Source organism: Musca domestica, unplaced genomic scaffold (assembly GCF_030504385.1).
Source record: "Musca domestica strain aabys unplaced genomic scaffold, Musca_domestica.polishedcontigs.V.1.1 8, whole genome shotgun sequence".
Taxonomy (NCBI): Eukaryota; Metazoa; Arthropoda; class Insecta; order Diptera; family Muscidae; genus Musca; species Musca domestica.
Genome location: NW_026712409.1, coordinates 11,732,616 through 11,747,658, shown reverse-complemented (window position 1 = coordinate 11,747,658; position 15,043 = coordinate 11,732,616). Strand labels below are relative to the sequence as shown.

General features: G+C 30.9%; 1 protein-coding gene across 1 annotated transcript in view; it reads left to right on the top strand.

Moving 5' to 3' along the window:
• LOC101891158 (diuretic hormone receptor) overlaps nt 1-7,570 on the top strand; it is a 77,898-nt gene extending 70,328 nt beyond the window's left edge. Inside the window, exons 8-13 of the mRNA XM_020034707.2 lie at nt 444-557; nt 700-888; nt 1,060-1,175; nt 1,327-1,380; nt 1,552-1,804; nt 5,963-7,570. Coding sequence (XP_019890266.1) covers nt 444-557; nt 700-888; nt 1,060-1,175; nt 1,327-1,380; nt 1,552-1,804; nt 5,963-5,986 — 750 coding nt within the window. The 3' untranslated portion in view covers nt 5,987-7,570. The remainder of the gene's footprint in view (nt 1-443; nt 558-699; nt 889-1,059; nt 1,176-1,326; nt 1,381-1,551; nt 1,805-5,962) is intronic.
• Nucleotides 7,571-15,043: the final 7,473 nt, after the last annotated feature.

The following is a 15,043-nucleotide window of genomic DNA, read 5'->3' as shown; positions in this document are numbered from 1 at the left end:
CCATTTATGGAAGAGAGTAAAATAACCTCCAACATGACATTCAAACATTTCAATACTGAAACAAAGGCGGACCATTATTAAAATAAATGGTCATTAGAACGAAAACAAAACAAACCGAAAAGAGGATGAGGAAAGTTGGGTCCTCTTTATTATCGCATCATAAATAAAACACTTCCGGTTAATCAGAGATTAATTTTTCACATCGGTGACTGGAGCGGAAAGAAAAGGGATAACTACGTTTGGAATCACTGTTATGCCTGGGAGACCTCCTAATGTTTTTGATGGGAGGATAGACGATGATAAAAGGAAACCCCGAACTGAGTTTGTTTTCCACACCAAATTCGTAGCATATTTGCCTTTGGGCTAACAAATAATTTGTTTGTTATTGTTTTGTCTCGCATTTTCTCTCTCTCCCTCTATCACTCTCTTCTCTACCTTTACAGATCGAAATCGAAGGCTGCCCCTGGATGCAGGAGACCAATGTCGATTGGATATTCCAGGGACCGGTGTGTGCGGTTTTAATAATTAATTTAATATTTCTGCTGCGAATAATGTGGGTAAGTTGTGACAACAAAAGCCATTTTGGACCAGGAGAAACAACAGCAGACCGCAATTTAAAAATTAAAAACAAAAAACTCTTCTCTTTTCTCCTACCTCTCTCCTCCCACATTCTTTGGTTTCTTTTGTTTTTTTGCCTAGGTGTTGATAACCAAACTTCGCTCGGCCAATACCCTGGAAACACGCCAATACCGCAAAGCTGCCAAGGCACTGCTGGTTCTAATACCCCTGTTTGGCATTACCTATTTGGTGGTACTGGCCGGACCCTCGGAGGGTGGGGTCATGAGTCACATGTTTGCCATTGTCAGGGCCGTGCTGTTAAGCACTCAGGTAAGTTGTGGTGGTGATGGTCACCGGCAGCAGCAGCGGTTAACCTTAAAATTGTTTTGGTTGGGAAAATTAATTAAAATCTATTTTCTTTTATTTTCTCGGCTCTGCCCTGCTCTGCTCTGCCAACCAAAAACGAAAACAAAAACAACACCAACATAAATAATGGTTTAGGGGTTTTCGGTTTCGCTGTTCTATTGTTTCCTCAATTCGGAAGTTCGCAATGCTCTGCGGCATCACATCTCCACATGGCAGGATGAACGCAACATACGCCTGAACCAGTCCAGAAGGTAGGTTGTTTTGTTGTCCCCCGTTAACCCCACCGTAAAGAGCGTGTACAGCCAACCACTTCCTCACTTATCTGTTTGTTGTTGTAGTTTGTCTAAGGCACTTTTATAAGCTTACCAACCATCCATCCTCCTCTCCTTACTCACTCTGTAGGTATGTTTCCAAAGGCTTTTCCAAAGATACTTCACCGCGTACCGAGTGCACCAGGTATGATTTATAGGATTAAGCCTACTACTAACTCTCACTCACTCCTCCTCTCTCAGACTGTGGTAATTGTTTGCAATTCTTTGATGCTTTAATTTCGTATTGGCCTCGATATTGATTTTCCCAAAAAAACTGGTTTCTTTTTTGCTTTTTAAATTCGCCATCCATTTGCAGGCCGCTGACAGCCTACTATGGCAAGGGTAAACGGGAGTCGTGTGTTTCGTCGACCACGACCACTACAATAATTGGTCAACATCATTCAATGTCGCTGCAACGGGGAATGGGTGGATGTGGCAGCAGTGCGGGTGCCGGTGGTTGTGGCCCAGGAGGTGCTGGTGGAGCAGGAGGTTCCAATGGGGCTTTGCATATGATGCCAACAGCCACCACATTAACGCTGATGCCCAGGGCTGTGAGTCCTTTGATGAAGGTAATTTTTATTTGCTCTCTCAGGAAGAATGAAGAAAAATAGTGAATGATATGTCCAGAGGAAAGAAAAGAGGGGGGCGGAGGGGGGTGGAGTAGAATACGGGATATCTGCAAAAGTAATATCTCAAAGGATACAAAAGGAAGAGATAATAAAATCCACATCATTTTCAATGTCAGTAGAGGGATAGTTTGAAATATTTTGATTTAAATATTTAAGCAGATGAATTTGAGATTTATTGAAGGCAAACATGGAATTAAGAGACCTCCAGGACGTAAACTGTGTGGAGAAGTCCTCCACGTGGCATGGTATTTAGAGGAGACTTATTAAAGGTTTAATATATGTTTAAATTCCATAAAAAGTCCAATGAATGTTCTTCTCTGTGTGAAAGATCTCCTGAATTTATTCTGCGTGTAGAAACGATCTAGAGGCCACACAGGTACATTAAATAAATATGGAAAAGACCTGCAGAGGTAGATTATTAGGACTATTATTATTAGGACTATCAGAGCCTTAAGACGTAGATTTTAAAAATTTTGTTTTAGGGAGGATTTTTTAGAATAATTTTTCAAGGACTATCTAGGACTAACGAGGATTTTTAACAACATTTTTAAAGGATATCAGACCCATGAAACGTGGATTTTTAAGAATTTTTTTCCAAGGACTATAAGGGGCCTAACATATACATTTTTAGGAATATTTTTTCAAGGACTATAATAGAAATAATAAAATAATAATTTTTTCAAAAATATATTAAATTTTTTGGGAATTGTTTTTCGTGGATTAAAAAAAAAAAACATTTTCAAAGACATTAGACCCATAAAACGTCAATTTGTAAGAATATTTCTGCAAGGGCTGTCAGAGTCTTCAATCTTGAATTTTCAAGAGAACTTTTTTCATGGATTATTAGAGCCATAATATCAATGTTTTTAAAAAACTTGAAGATTCGTTAAACTCGGATTTTTAATTATTTTTTTTATCAGAACCATGAAAGATGGATTTTTAAGAATATATTTTTTGCAACGACTGTAAGAAGCCTAAGATATAAATAGATATAAAAAGTACTTTTTACAAGAATTTATTTTTAAGGACTATGAGAGGTATAAGATGTTTGGGAATTTTTTTTTTCAAAGGACTATAGGAGCCATAATACGTGAATTTTTAAGAACAAACGCGAATTTATCACAATTTTCAAGGACATTAGACCCATAAAACTTGAATTTGTCAGAATATTTACAAATGACTATCAGAGTCATCAATCTTGGATTTTTTAAGAGAACTTTTTCATGGATTATTATAGTCATAATAACAATGTTTTTCAAGGACTTGAAGAATTGTTAAACTCGGATATTTAATAATTTTTTTTATCAGAACCTTCATGGTTCATGGTTTTAACGATGTGGTTTTTTAAATAATTTTTTTTGAAGGATATGTAATTTAAATACTTTTTTTTTGGGACACAGTTTTTTAAAAACCGTGGATTTTAAAGATTTTTTTTGAAGGAAATTTGATTTTTAAGGACATGGAATTTTCAAATGTCGTTGGTTTTTAAAGAATTGTTTTCCAAGGATGTAGACTTTTCAAAAAACATTTTAAAGGGTTTTTTGACAACTTTTTGTAAAATGTGGATTTTTTAAAGGATAGTTTTTAAGGACGTGGAGTTTTTAAAGAATAGTTTTTTAAGGACGTGGATTTTTTAAGGATAGTTTTTTAAGGACATGGGTTTTTTAAAGTATAGTTTTTTAAGGACATGGTTTTTTTAAGGACGTGGATATTTTAAAGGATTCTTTTTGAGGAGCTGGATTTTTTTAAGTATAATTTTTTAGGGAAATTGATTTTTTAAAGGATTAATTTTTAAGGACGTGGATTTTTTAAGGAAGTGATTTTTGTAAGGAATTATTTTTTAAGGACATGGATTTTTTTAAAGGATTATTTTAAGGACGTGGATTTTTTAAGGATTAATTTTTAGGTACGTGGATTTTTTAAAGCATAATTTTGTAAGGATTTTTTTAAGGACGTGGATTTTTTAAAGCATAATTTTTAAAGGACATGAATTGTTTTAGAGGAAAATTTTTTAAGGATTATTTTTAAGGACGTAGTTTTTTTAAAGGATATTTTCTTTAATGATTATGTACGTGGATAAGGACGTGAACTTAAAGGATAATTTTTAAGGAGGTGGATTTTTTAAGGATAATTTTTTTAAGGATTATATTTTAAGAAAGTGGATTTTTTAAAGGATATTTTTTTAAGGACGTGGATTTTTTGAACGATAATTTTTTAGAAACGTGGTTTTTTTTAAAGAATTATTATTTAAGGACGAGGATTGTTTTTAAAGGATAATTTTTAAGGACGTGGATTTTTTACAGGATAATTTTTAAGGATGTGTATTTTTTACAGAATTATCTTTTAAGGACGTGGATTTTTTTAAAGGATAATTATTTAAGGACGTGTTTTTTAAAGGATTATTTTTTAAGGACATTGATTTTTTAAAGGATAACGTGGATTTTTTAAAGGTTTTTTTTTAAGGATTTTTTAAAGGATATTTTTTTAAAAACGTGGATTTTTTTAAAGAATAATTTTTAAGGATTATCTTTAAAGGAGGTGAATTTTTTAAACGATAATTATTTAAGGACGTGTTTTTTTAAAGGATTATTTTTAAGGACATCGATTTTTTTAAAGGATTATTTTTTAAGGACATCTATATTTTTTTGAAGGATTACGGTTTTTTTTTAAAGGATTATCTTTTAAGTACGTAGATTTATTTAAAGGATAATTTTTTAAGAATTTTTTTAAGGATTATTTTTTAAAGGATATGTTCTTAAAAATTATTTTTTAAAGTATATTTTTTTAAGGATTATTTTTAAAGGATAACTTTTGAAGGATTATTTTTTTAAAGGATGTTTTTAAGGGTTATTTTTAATGTATAATTTTTTAAAGCTTAATATTTAAGGATTATTTTTTAACGGATAACTTTTTAAGGATTATTTGTTAAAGGATATTTTTAAGGGTTATTTTTTAAAGTATAATTTAAAGAATAAAATAAAAGATTCAATTTTTTAACTATTTTCTCCGCGTTCTCGATTTTGTGAATATACTTGTTATTTAATTTTGAGTAATGCAAATTTTTGATTTTTTTACTTTTTTAAAAAATGTGAATTTTTTAAAAACATGTTTTACATTTTCAAAACGTGGATTTTTTAAAAATATTTTCTTTACATTTCAAGGTCGTGGACTTTGAAAAATATATTTTGTTTAATATTTCAAGGACGGGGATTTTTGAAAATATTTTTTTTACATTTTAAGAACGCGGATTTTAATTAAAAATACATTTAAAAACAATTACATGTTCAAGGACGCGGAATTTATAAAAATATATAATTTTTACATTTTTAAGGATGTACACTATTCAAAAATATATTTTTTTGTTTTTTTAAAGACTTGGATTTTAAAATATACCTTTTTACAACGGCATGGATTGTTTTTTAATTTAATTTTATTTTTTGTTTTATTTGTGTTTAATGTTTTTTTTAAAGAATTGTTCTTTTAATTTTCCATGAAGTAGTTTTTTATAAGTTATATTTTTTTAATTTACAAGGACAAATAGTATCGAGGACTTAAGAAAAAAATATTTTTTTAATTTTGTTGTTGCAAAAATCTTCAGGCTTAATCCCATTATTGTTGTTTTTATAAAACAACATTTGTTTATTAGTAGAGAACGATGGTAATGTTTACCAGGGGGTAAGGCAGGGAATACCTAGGTTTCAGAAAGTGCCACCAATCCTCATCAGTTCCCTTGTTTTTTGTCTGGGATATTCTCTCCAGAAGTTATTTAAAATAACTCCTATGATGAAAAACTTTTTTACCCAAGTGACGAGATCATAAGCTCAATAGAAGAGGAACCAAAGAATTATATAAAACTAAAATTCTTTTGGAAAATCTTCTAAATCTTACAACAAATATTTTTTAAGAATCCGTAGTGACACGGATTTTTTAAAACATATATTTAAAGGTCATTCCAATTGGGTTATAATATTCCTCTATCGGAAAATTATATTTTTCTTACTTTATATATAGTTGTATATTAAAATTTAATATTCGGAAATTCGAAAAACGAGTAAACTAAAATTTTTCTTTACACAGTTGTCATTTTGCTCTTTCCAGGATCTGGAAGAAAATTCGGTGTAAATTATTTTGTATACACAATAAAAAAACACATACATAATAGCTGAAGGCGGATGTACCTGATGTTGTTGCATCATCATCATTATACTCACCAAAACAAACCCTCCAAACAAGAAAACCTATTTTTTGTCGAAAGAAACCCAAAAAATAAAAAAAAAAAATACAAACTGTTAAATAGCAATACCTAACCTTGAAAAATATTTTTGTGGTTGGGACGATGAAAAAGTAAAGCAACCGAGAAGCAAACTCAAACCACTCTCAAAAAAGAAAAACAAAACATGAAAGGTATAGACCAACAAAAAAATGTTTATAAATATAAGCTTAATGTAAATATATTATAATCTAGATTTACACACACACATACATACAGATATTTGTAGAACAATAACGTTTAATTTGTTTTTGTTTTTGAAAATCCAAAGTAGAATCAAATTCGCAAGGCACTTTGTACAAAGTTTATAAATGCACCAAATTAAAACGAAATAATAGAAGAAGAAGAAGAAGAAGAAGAAAAGGATACGACAACATCAGCAACAAAAAACAACAAAAACAATATTTTAACAACGTAAATTTTAATTCCCCAAATCAGATGATGTAGTTGGAAACCATGTTCTTTTTTTGTGGAATTGTGAATAAGTTTTAGTTCCGAGTCTTCCTTTCTTTTTTACGAGAAATAAAAAGAAAACAGAAACATTTCCTGAGGCCATGCAAAATCTTGTTTAATTCTTGTACATATTTTGCTGAGCAAAATACAGTGGGATATTGCCGATGACGAGCCTTCATTCAGCTAATAATGAAAGCTTTTATTTTCATTATTAGTACGTCGTGCGACAATATTCAATTTTTTCTATATTTCTATATAAAATCCAGCGGATTATGAAAGTAGAGCTTAGAAAAAGAACACACGGCTTATCGGCCTTTTGAAAGTTCACATCGCAAAGTAACCTAAATTGAGGTGGCAAGTTCAACCCTCCTCCACACTTTTGGAAATTTTCAGATTAAGATTCCTCGGAATCCGTTCGTTTTAGGTACATAGTGTCTTCAGCAATTTAGCAGATAAAAATACGAGGAATATTTTGGTAGAAAACATTAACCCTCAAGCGAGTCAATAAATGCGACTTTTTGGTTCTTTTTTGAAAATATTGTTAAAAAGTCATTTCTCGAAATCCATGCATTTTAGGTGTATAGTGTCTTCAGCAATGTTGCAGATAAAAATATGAGGAATATTTTCTTGGACAATTTTAATCCTCAATCGAGCCAACAAATGGATCTTTTTAGTCCTTTTTTGAAAATATGGCATAAATCTCCATTTAAACGGGATCATGGCAAGTCAAAATATTCTACAAAATTATTCGCCATAAAATTCCACTATGGGTTCTAGAAGACGTTAAGTGTCTAAATCTTCTCTAAATAAAAAATTGAAATATATAAAAAAAATGTAAGAGTCAACACCGTACTTGATGGGAGTTAATGCAAAAATCTCCAATAAAGCATAGCCGTGGAAGGATGATGTCAAAGACAAAAATATTCTTCAGCAAATTTTACTATAAGTCTCCAAAGGAAAGAAATCTCTATTTCAACTTCATATAATAAATATTGGCATCCAAAAAAAAAAAAAAAAAAAAAAAAAGAAACAAAAAAAAACTTCCAAATTTTTTTGATTAATTTTTTTTTGGAAGTTTTTCGAGTTGAAGGCTATTTTTTAATAGAAAAAAATTTTCCTTAAAAATTTTAATTTTTCAAATTTTGCTACAAATTTGTATTACAATTTCACTCTTCAATAGACTGTCTAAGTTGTGGAATATGCCAAACTATAGGCCTCCCTTTGTATATGCTCAAAACTATATAAGGGCCTTAACAACGTTTGTGCTAAGAACTCTGAACTTTTTTTGCGGTTTGATCTAAAAATGACTTGGAATTCTTCACAACCCAGACTGAAAGTAAAATTGCACCACGTTGGGAAAAATAATAAATTTTTCAAAAAAAAAGAAAAAATAGTAATTAATAAATAAATAAATAATAATAATAATAATAATAATAATAATAATAATAATAACAATAATAATAATAATAATAATAATAATAATAATAATAATAATAATAATAATAATAATAATAATAATAATAATAATAATAATAATAATAATAATAATAATAATAATAATAATAATAATAATAATAATAATAATAATAATAATAATAACAATAATAACAATAATAACAATAATAACAATAATAATAATAATAATAATAATAATAATAATAATAATAATAATAATAATAATAATAATAATAATAATAATAATAATAATAATAATAATAATAATAATAATAATAATAATAATAATAATAATAATAATAATAATAATAATAATAATAATAATAATAATAAAAAATAAAAAAACAATTAAATTGATAGTATTTTTTTCTTTGTTACATATTGAATATCCAAATTTCTTCTGTTCAGACACTCGCAATGAAATTTAATCTAGAATAATTTCTCATTTAATACTTTCTCCAAAAAAGTGAAATATATAGGGAGATTTGGTTTTGGATTCAAAACATGCTGAATTAAAAGTAAAAAAAGGTAAACACGTAATTTTCCCTTTTGGTGCCTAAACTTCAAATGTAATTTTCATCAAAACTATTGTATCTAGATATGTGGTTTATTTTAAATCTTATAATAAAATTTTATTTAGAATATTTCTTCTGTTGGCATTTTATGTTACTTTCAGGCCTCAACTCGAAAAAGTCGAAGGGAAAATTGATCAAAAAAAAAAAAAAAAAAAAAAAATTTCGGTTTTTTTTTTCAAATATTTTTTTTTGATATAAAAGTGAAATTAGAGAATTCTTTTCTTTGGTGACTCATAGTGAAATTTAGTTAAGAATATTTTTGTCTTTGACGTAATTTTTCTCAAATTATGCTTTATTCGAGATTTTTGCATAAACTTAACCAAAGTACGGCTTTAAGCCTAAAATGAGTTTAAATGTTTAATAAATATGAATTCCTGGCGTTTTGTTAAGAATTACACCTTTGATGTCTTCTAGAACCTACAGTAGAATTTTATGACAAATAATTTTGTAGACTACTTTGACTTTCTACGATCCCGTTTAAAGGGAGATTTTAGCCATATTATAAAAAAGGACCGAAAAGACCACTTTTTCGGCTCGCTTGAGGGACACAATTTTCTATGAAAATAATCCTCGAGTTTTTATCTGCAATTTTCCTAAAGACGCTATATACCCACAATTAGCGGATTCCAAGGAATCTTAAGAATTACAAATTAAAAACATGTAAAAAAACTTTATATTCGGCCGGGTCGAATTTTTAATACCCTCTACCAGTGGGTAAAGAAAACATTGTCAATTTAAAGGTACCTAAATTAAAACGTGTTCCACTTTAAACTACAAATATCAGTAAGACCGTTTGGATAATGCTGTTAAACTTATCAAAAAACCATAAAGTGGGTGAGACCGTTATATGGGGGCCATACCAAAACGGGAACCCCTATAGGCAATTTTATGCTTCCAGGAATGCCATCTACCAAAACTTAAATGCAAATTTGAAACAATTTCGTTGGTGAATGTAACTAGGATTATGAAAATACCGAACATCGAGGGAATCGTTATATGTGCGCTATAGGAAAACGAGGATCTAAATATTCAATGCTCTGCCATTGGAGCTAGAACCCATTAAAAACAACAAGCTCCATTTTTTAGATAGAATCGTCGAAAAATGTGGAAAAAACATCAAAATACCGAATATCGGGAGGTATCGTTATATGGGGGCTATACGAAAACGTGGACCAATATACACAGTGTTTCGCCACCGGAACTAGAATCCATCCATCAATCTACAAATGCCAATTTTTAGACAAATTAGTTTAAGAATTTGGACCTATACATACAATATTTCGCCACCGGACCTTGAACCCATTACGACTCACAAATGCTAAGTTATAGATGAATCCGTGGACAAATGTGTCAAAAATCATTAAAATACCGAATATCGGGAGGTATCGTTATATGGAGGCTATACCAAAACATGGACCGAAATATCTCATTTTCAATACCAACCAGACGGAATGACAAAGTTAATATACCCTTCTCTTCAAGGTGGAGGGTATTAAAATATGTGTGAAAAGAGGGAAATTTGCCCCTACCTACTTTGCGATGTAAACTTACAATACGCCGGCATACGATCCGGTTTTGTTGAGGGATTTTAAACATTTATTTATTTATTTTTTTGAGAAAAAACTTGTTTGTCTTGATTGGTTCCTTTTTAAGCGTGTTCCACTGTCTCACAGTTCCTAGATAACGATGCCAGCAACTTTCTTCCCACAGACCACAACCACACAAACAACAATAGGAAATGTTTAAACTAAGCAATTTGTAACACTTTAAAGTTTTGAAGTATTTCCTTTCTTCAGTTTTCCGCCTTTGTGTTTTGTAATTTTTTTTTAAAGAAGAAAAAAAAACTTTTTCTTTTTTGTAAAACAAATATTTAATTGAAATGTAATTTAAAAAAAAAATAAAAAACTAAGTTTTTGTAAATAATTTTTATTTGCCAAAGCAACAAGAGCGAAAAACGAAAATCTAATATATATACATTGTATTTCAATATTTTTGTATAACTGTATTCTAATCCTGTAGCAGTTACTCAATGTATGTGTTATATGCATATGTACATGTACATGTGTGCGCGTGTCTAAGAATGTACAGAACCGAACGAAGGAGAGAGATTTTGAAACTATGAAAAAAAATTTAATAAATTATTTTATTATACAAAATTTCTATTTGTAATGATGTGGGAATACAATTTGACTGCAATATTTGTAGAAATAAATAAAATTTGCTGAATTGCGAAGAAAAACAATTTTGAAATCGTAATAAAATATATAACAGAGAACTCAAATATCAAAAACAGCTAAGAGAAGAAGAAGAAAATGAAGCAAAAATAAATGTTCAAAATCAAAACGAAATTCTATCTCTGGCGTTAAATTGTTTTTATGGAAATGATGTGCGGGCTGATGGATGATGGGTAAGTAGGTGGGGGGGGGGGGGGTGTTGGTTTAATATATATTGCATGAGAATATTGTCTATGAATACTCAAGTTATGTCATTAATATTAATTACTTGTTGATATTAACAAAATTGCGTTTTGTAATTTTCCTCTGCAAAAGAAAGCAGAAAACATTATGTCTGCAATCGGTAAGGGTAAATATAAATATAAAATAAGGTTTATTTTTCGGAAATTCTTAACACGGCTAAAACAAGCAAGACAAGGATTTAAACATATTAACATGTATTTCTTACAAAAAATTGGTCGGTGACCGTATTAATGAATATAAATCATTCTATAATAGCGTTGGACAAATACAGGCATGGGTGCTCTCAGATAAGTTATGTAATCATATTGAAAATTTAGATAACATTTCATATTGAATCTCCGAACAAAAGAATAAATAATGCACCGCGAAAAATATCATATTTTTTTAAAACCTTTTTTCTTTTTATACCCTCCATCATAGTATGGAGGGTATTTTAAGTATGTCATTCTCGAAATATTTATTTTAGACCCCACAAAGTATATATACTCTTGATCGGCAGAAAATTCTAAGTCGATTTAGCAATGTCCGCCCGTCTATCCGTCTCTGGAAATCACTCTAGCTTCCGAACGAAATGAAGTAGATTGATAAAAGTTTACTCAAATGTATGTTATGTCTGCAGGACTTTTGGCATTGAAAATGGGCCATGTAGGTTCACGTTTTGGTATAGCCCCCATAAAACGGTACCTCCCGATATTCGGTATATTGATTTTATCGGCATTATAACCTATTTTTTTTTAAGTTTCGCATTTGAATATTGTAATGGCTTATGACAAATGTTACCTACGCAGGTTCATGTCGTCGTATAGACCCTAATATAACAGCCACATTCGGTATTTTTAAGATTTTAACAGAATTTTTAAGGGATTTTATTGTTTTTGAGAATTAGCAAATTCGTTCCAAATGGTGAAGGGTATTCAAAGTTCGACCCGGCCGATAATTTGGAAATGATATTAAATTTTCATAATTCGCTACAAATTCTCAAATACAAATTCTCAAATTCTCTTATAATTTCACTGTCCAATAGCCAGTTTGGATTGTAGAAAATCCCAAGTGAACTTGAAAATATCTCTATCCACAACTTGATATAGCTCCCATAGAACCTTACCCCCGATTTTACTTTTTGGAAGGGTTTTAAAAATTATGGTCAAAAATTTAAAATTCCGAACAAATATGAGGTTCAGTAACATGAGACCTGTACCAAATAGTGGAGCACACACAGAACTCTAAATGTTAAGATGCATATATGTCCCATGGACGAGGCTCGTATATAAGTTTGTGCAAAAGTAATCCTAGTATAAGTAAAGTAATCAGTATATTTTACGATTGGCCCCTAATGCCAAAAAACATCGGAATATCTCTTAAGTAAATATGCATGTACAGGGTTGCGCAAAAGTAAACTTCGGTTATTTTTTTTGGCCCTAATTAAGACATTAGGAGCCGAGCGTAAAATTTATAGCATTTTCTGATAGGAATATTACTTTTGCGCCACCTTGTATAATTTCATATGTCATACATCATACGTCATGGTCTCTTTAAAAGAGACTGGATTTCTTATATGTTTTTTGTATCAGGCCATGTCAGATACGAAATGGACAATATTCAAAATATATTTAAATACACAGACAATGGCTGAGGGCATACGTCTTTCGGCAAAACAGACTGGTACTTTTTAAATTGTTTTCAGAATAATTTTTAATTTTCTGGCACTTTATGAATATAGCTCTTTCAGATCTTTCAAAACATGTCCAAACATTCACTTTATATTTACTGAATATGAAACTTTAGATGGCTCCTCGATATAGAATTTAGAGTAAAATATTAGCTTATTTTAGGCGGCGTCTTAAGTCTCTCACTTTAATGTGTGTTAAATCCAAATAATTATATCCCTAAAAATTCAATACCGCCGGATTTAATACTACCAGATTGCCATTTATTTCTATTATGCCCAACTAATTTACAAGATGATATTTCGTTTTCATATATTATAATATCAAATTCGTATCAATTTATTTCCAATTCAAAGATCCTTGAAATAGGCTCACACACAGACAGATAATGATTGCCTACCCCTCCCTCCATTTGACAAAGTGTAACATATTTATTACCACGCACAAGTATATCATCATTAACAATGTCTCAAGTCTTGGCCAAGAAAATGCCTGTCATGTTGGTCTTTTTCTGTTGTTGTTGGGGAAAATCTTTGGTTGTTCACTTAGGCCAAAGTAAAAAGGACGACTTTTGTGAAATTGACACTCATAAAACTGGCCAACAAGTGTGGAATAATAAGAATAACAACAGCAATAAAATGGTTAAATAAAAATACAAAAGAAACGGTACTTGGGACTGAATGCCAACAGCAATCTGTTCAGAACCCAAAGAAGAAACTGAAACCGTAACCAGAAAATAATGATCATAACTACAAATCTATTTTGTTGGCATCGTCAAGATGGGTTGCACAGACAACAAGTTAAAGTGTTGTGTAAAAAATACATAAGAAAATTGCACACTTGTCACGAGATAACAACAAAAGACAGAACGAGATACAAGTGGAGTAGAAAACACGTAAAAAAACATTAAGTTCGACCGGGCCGGACTTTGAATACCCTTCACCATTTGGTAAAAATTTGGCAATTTTCAAAAAAAAAAAACACCGTTAAAAATTCTGTTAAAATCTTAAAAATACCGAATGTAGCCGTATATTAGGACCTGCATACGCAACTTTTGTCATAAGCTATTACAATATTCAAATGCGAAACTTGAAAAAAAATCTGTAGCTAAAATCATCAAAATACCGAATATAGGGAGGTACCATGGGGGTTATAGAACGTGGACCTGCACAGATAATTTTCTGTCTTAGGCTGTAGTATCCCTTTGGAACTTCAAATACTAAGTTTGAGACAATTCCGGTACATAATATAGCTAAAATCATCAAAATACCGAATAGCGGGGATAACGTTATATAGGGGCTATACGAAGACTTGGACCTGCACAGACAATTTTCTGTCTTAGGATGTAGTATCCATTACGAACTTCCAATACCAAATTTGAAATAGTTCCGGTAAATAATGTCGCTAAACTCATCAAAATACCGAACATCGGGTGGTACCGTTATATGGGGGCTATACGAAGACTTGGACCTGCACAGACAATTCTCCGTCATAGGTTGTAGTATCCATTACGAACTTCAAATACCAAATTTGAAACAATTCCGGTGAATAATGTCGCTAAAATCATCAAAATACCGAATATCGAGAGGTACCGCTATATGGGGCTATACGAAGACTTGGACCTGAACACACAATTTTCTGGCATATGCTGTAGTATTCATTACGAACTTCAAATACCAAATTTGAAACAATTCCGGTAAATAATGTCTCTAAAATCATCAAAATACCCTATAATGGAAGGAATCGTTATATGGCGGCTATACGAAGACTTGGACCTGCACAGACAATTTTCTGCCATAGGCTGTAGTATCTTTACCGAACTTCAAATATCAATTTTGAAACAATTCCGGTAAATAATGTCGCTAAAATCATCAAAATACCGAATATCGAGAGGTACCGTTATATGGGGGCTACACGAAGACGTGGACCTAAATGACCCATTTTGTGTTTTAGGCTGTAGTATCCATTACATCCTTCAAAAACCAATTTTGAAACAATTCCGGTAAATAATTTTGCTAAAATCATCAAAATACCGCATATCGGGAGGTACCGGTTTATGGGGCCTATACGAAGATGTGGACCCACATGGCCCATTTTCAATACCAACAGTTCTGCAGACATAATACACATTTGAGTAAATTTTTATCAACTTACTTCATTTCGTTCGAAAGCTAGAGTGATTTCCACAGACGGACAGACGGATAGACGGACAGAGAGCAGACGGACGGACATTGTTAAATCGACAAAGAATTTTATGCTAATCAACAATTTATATACTTTGT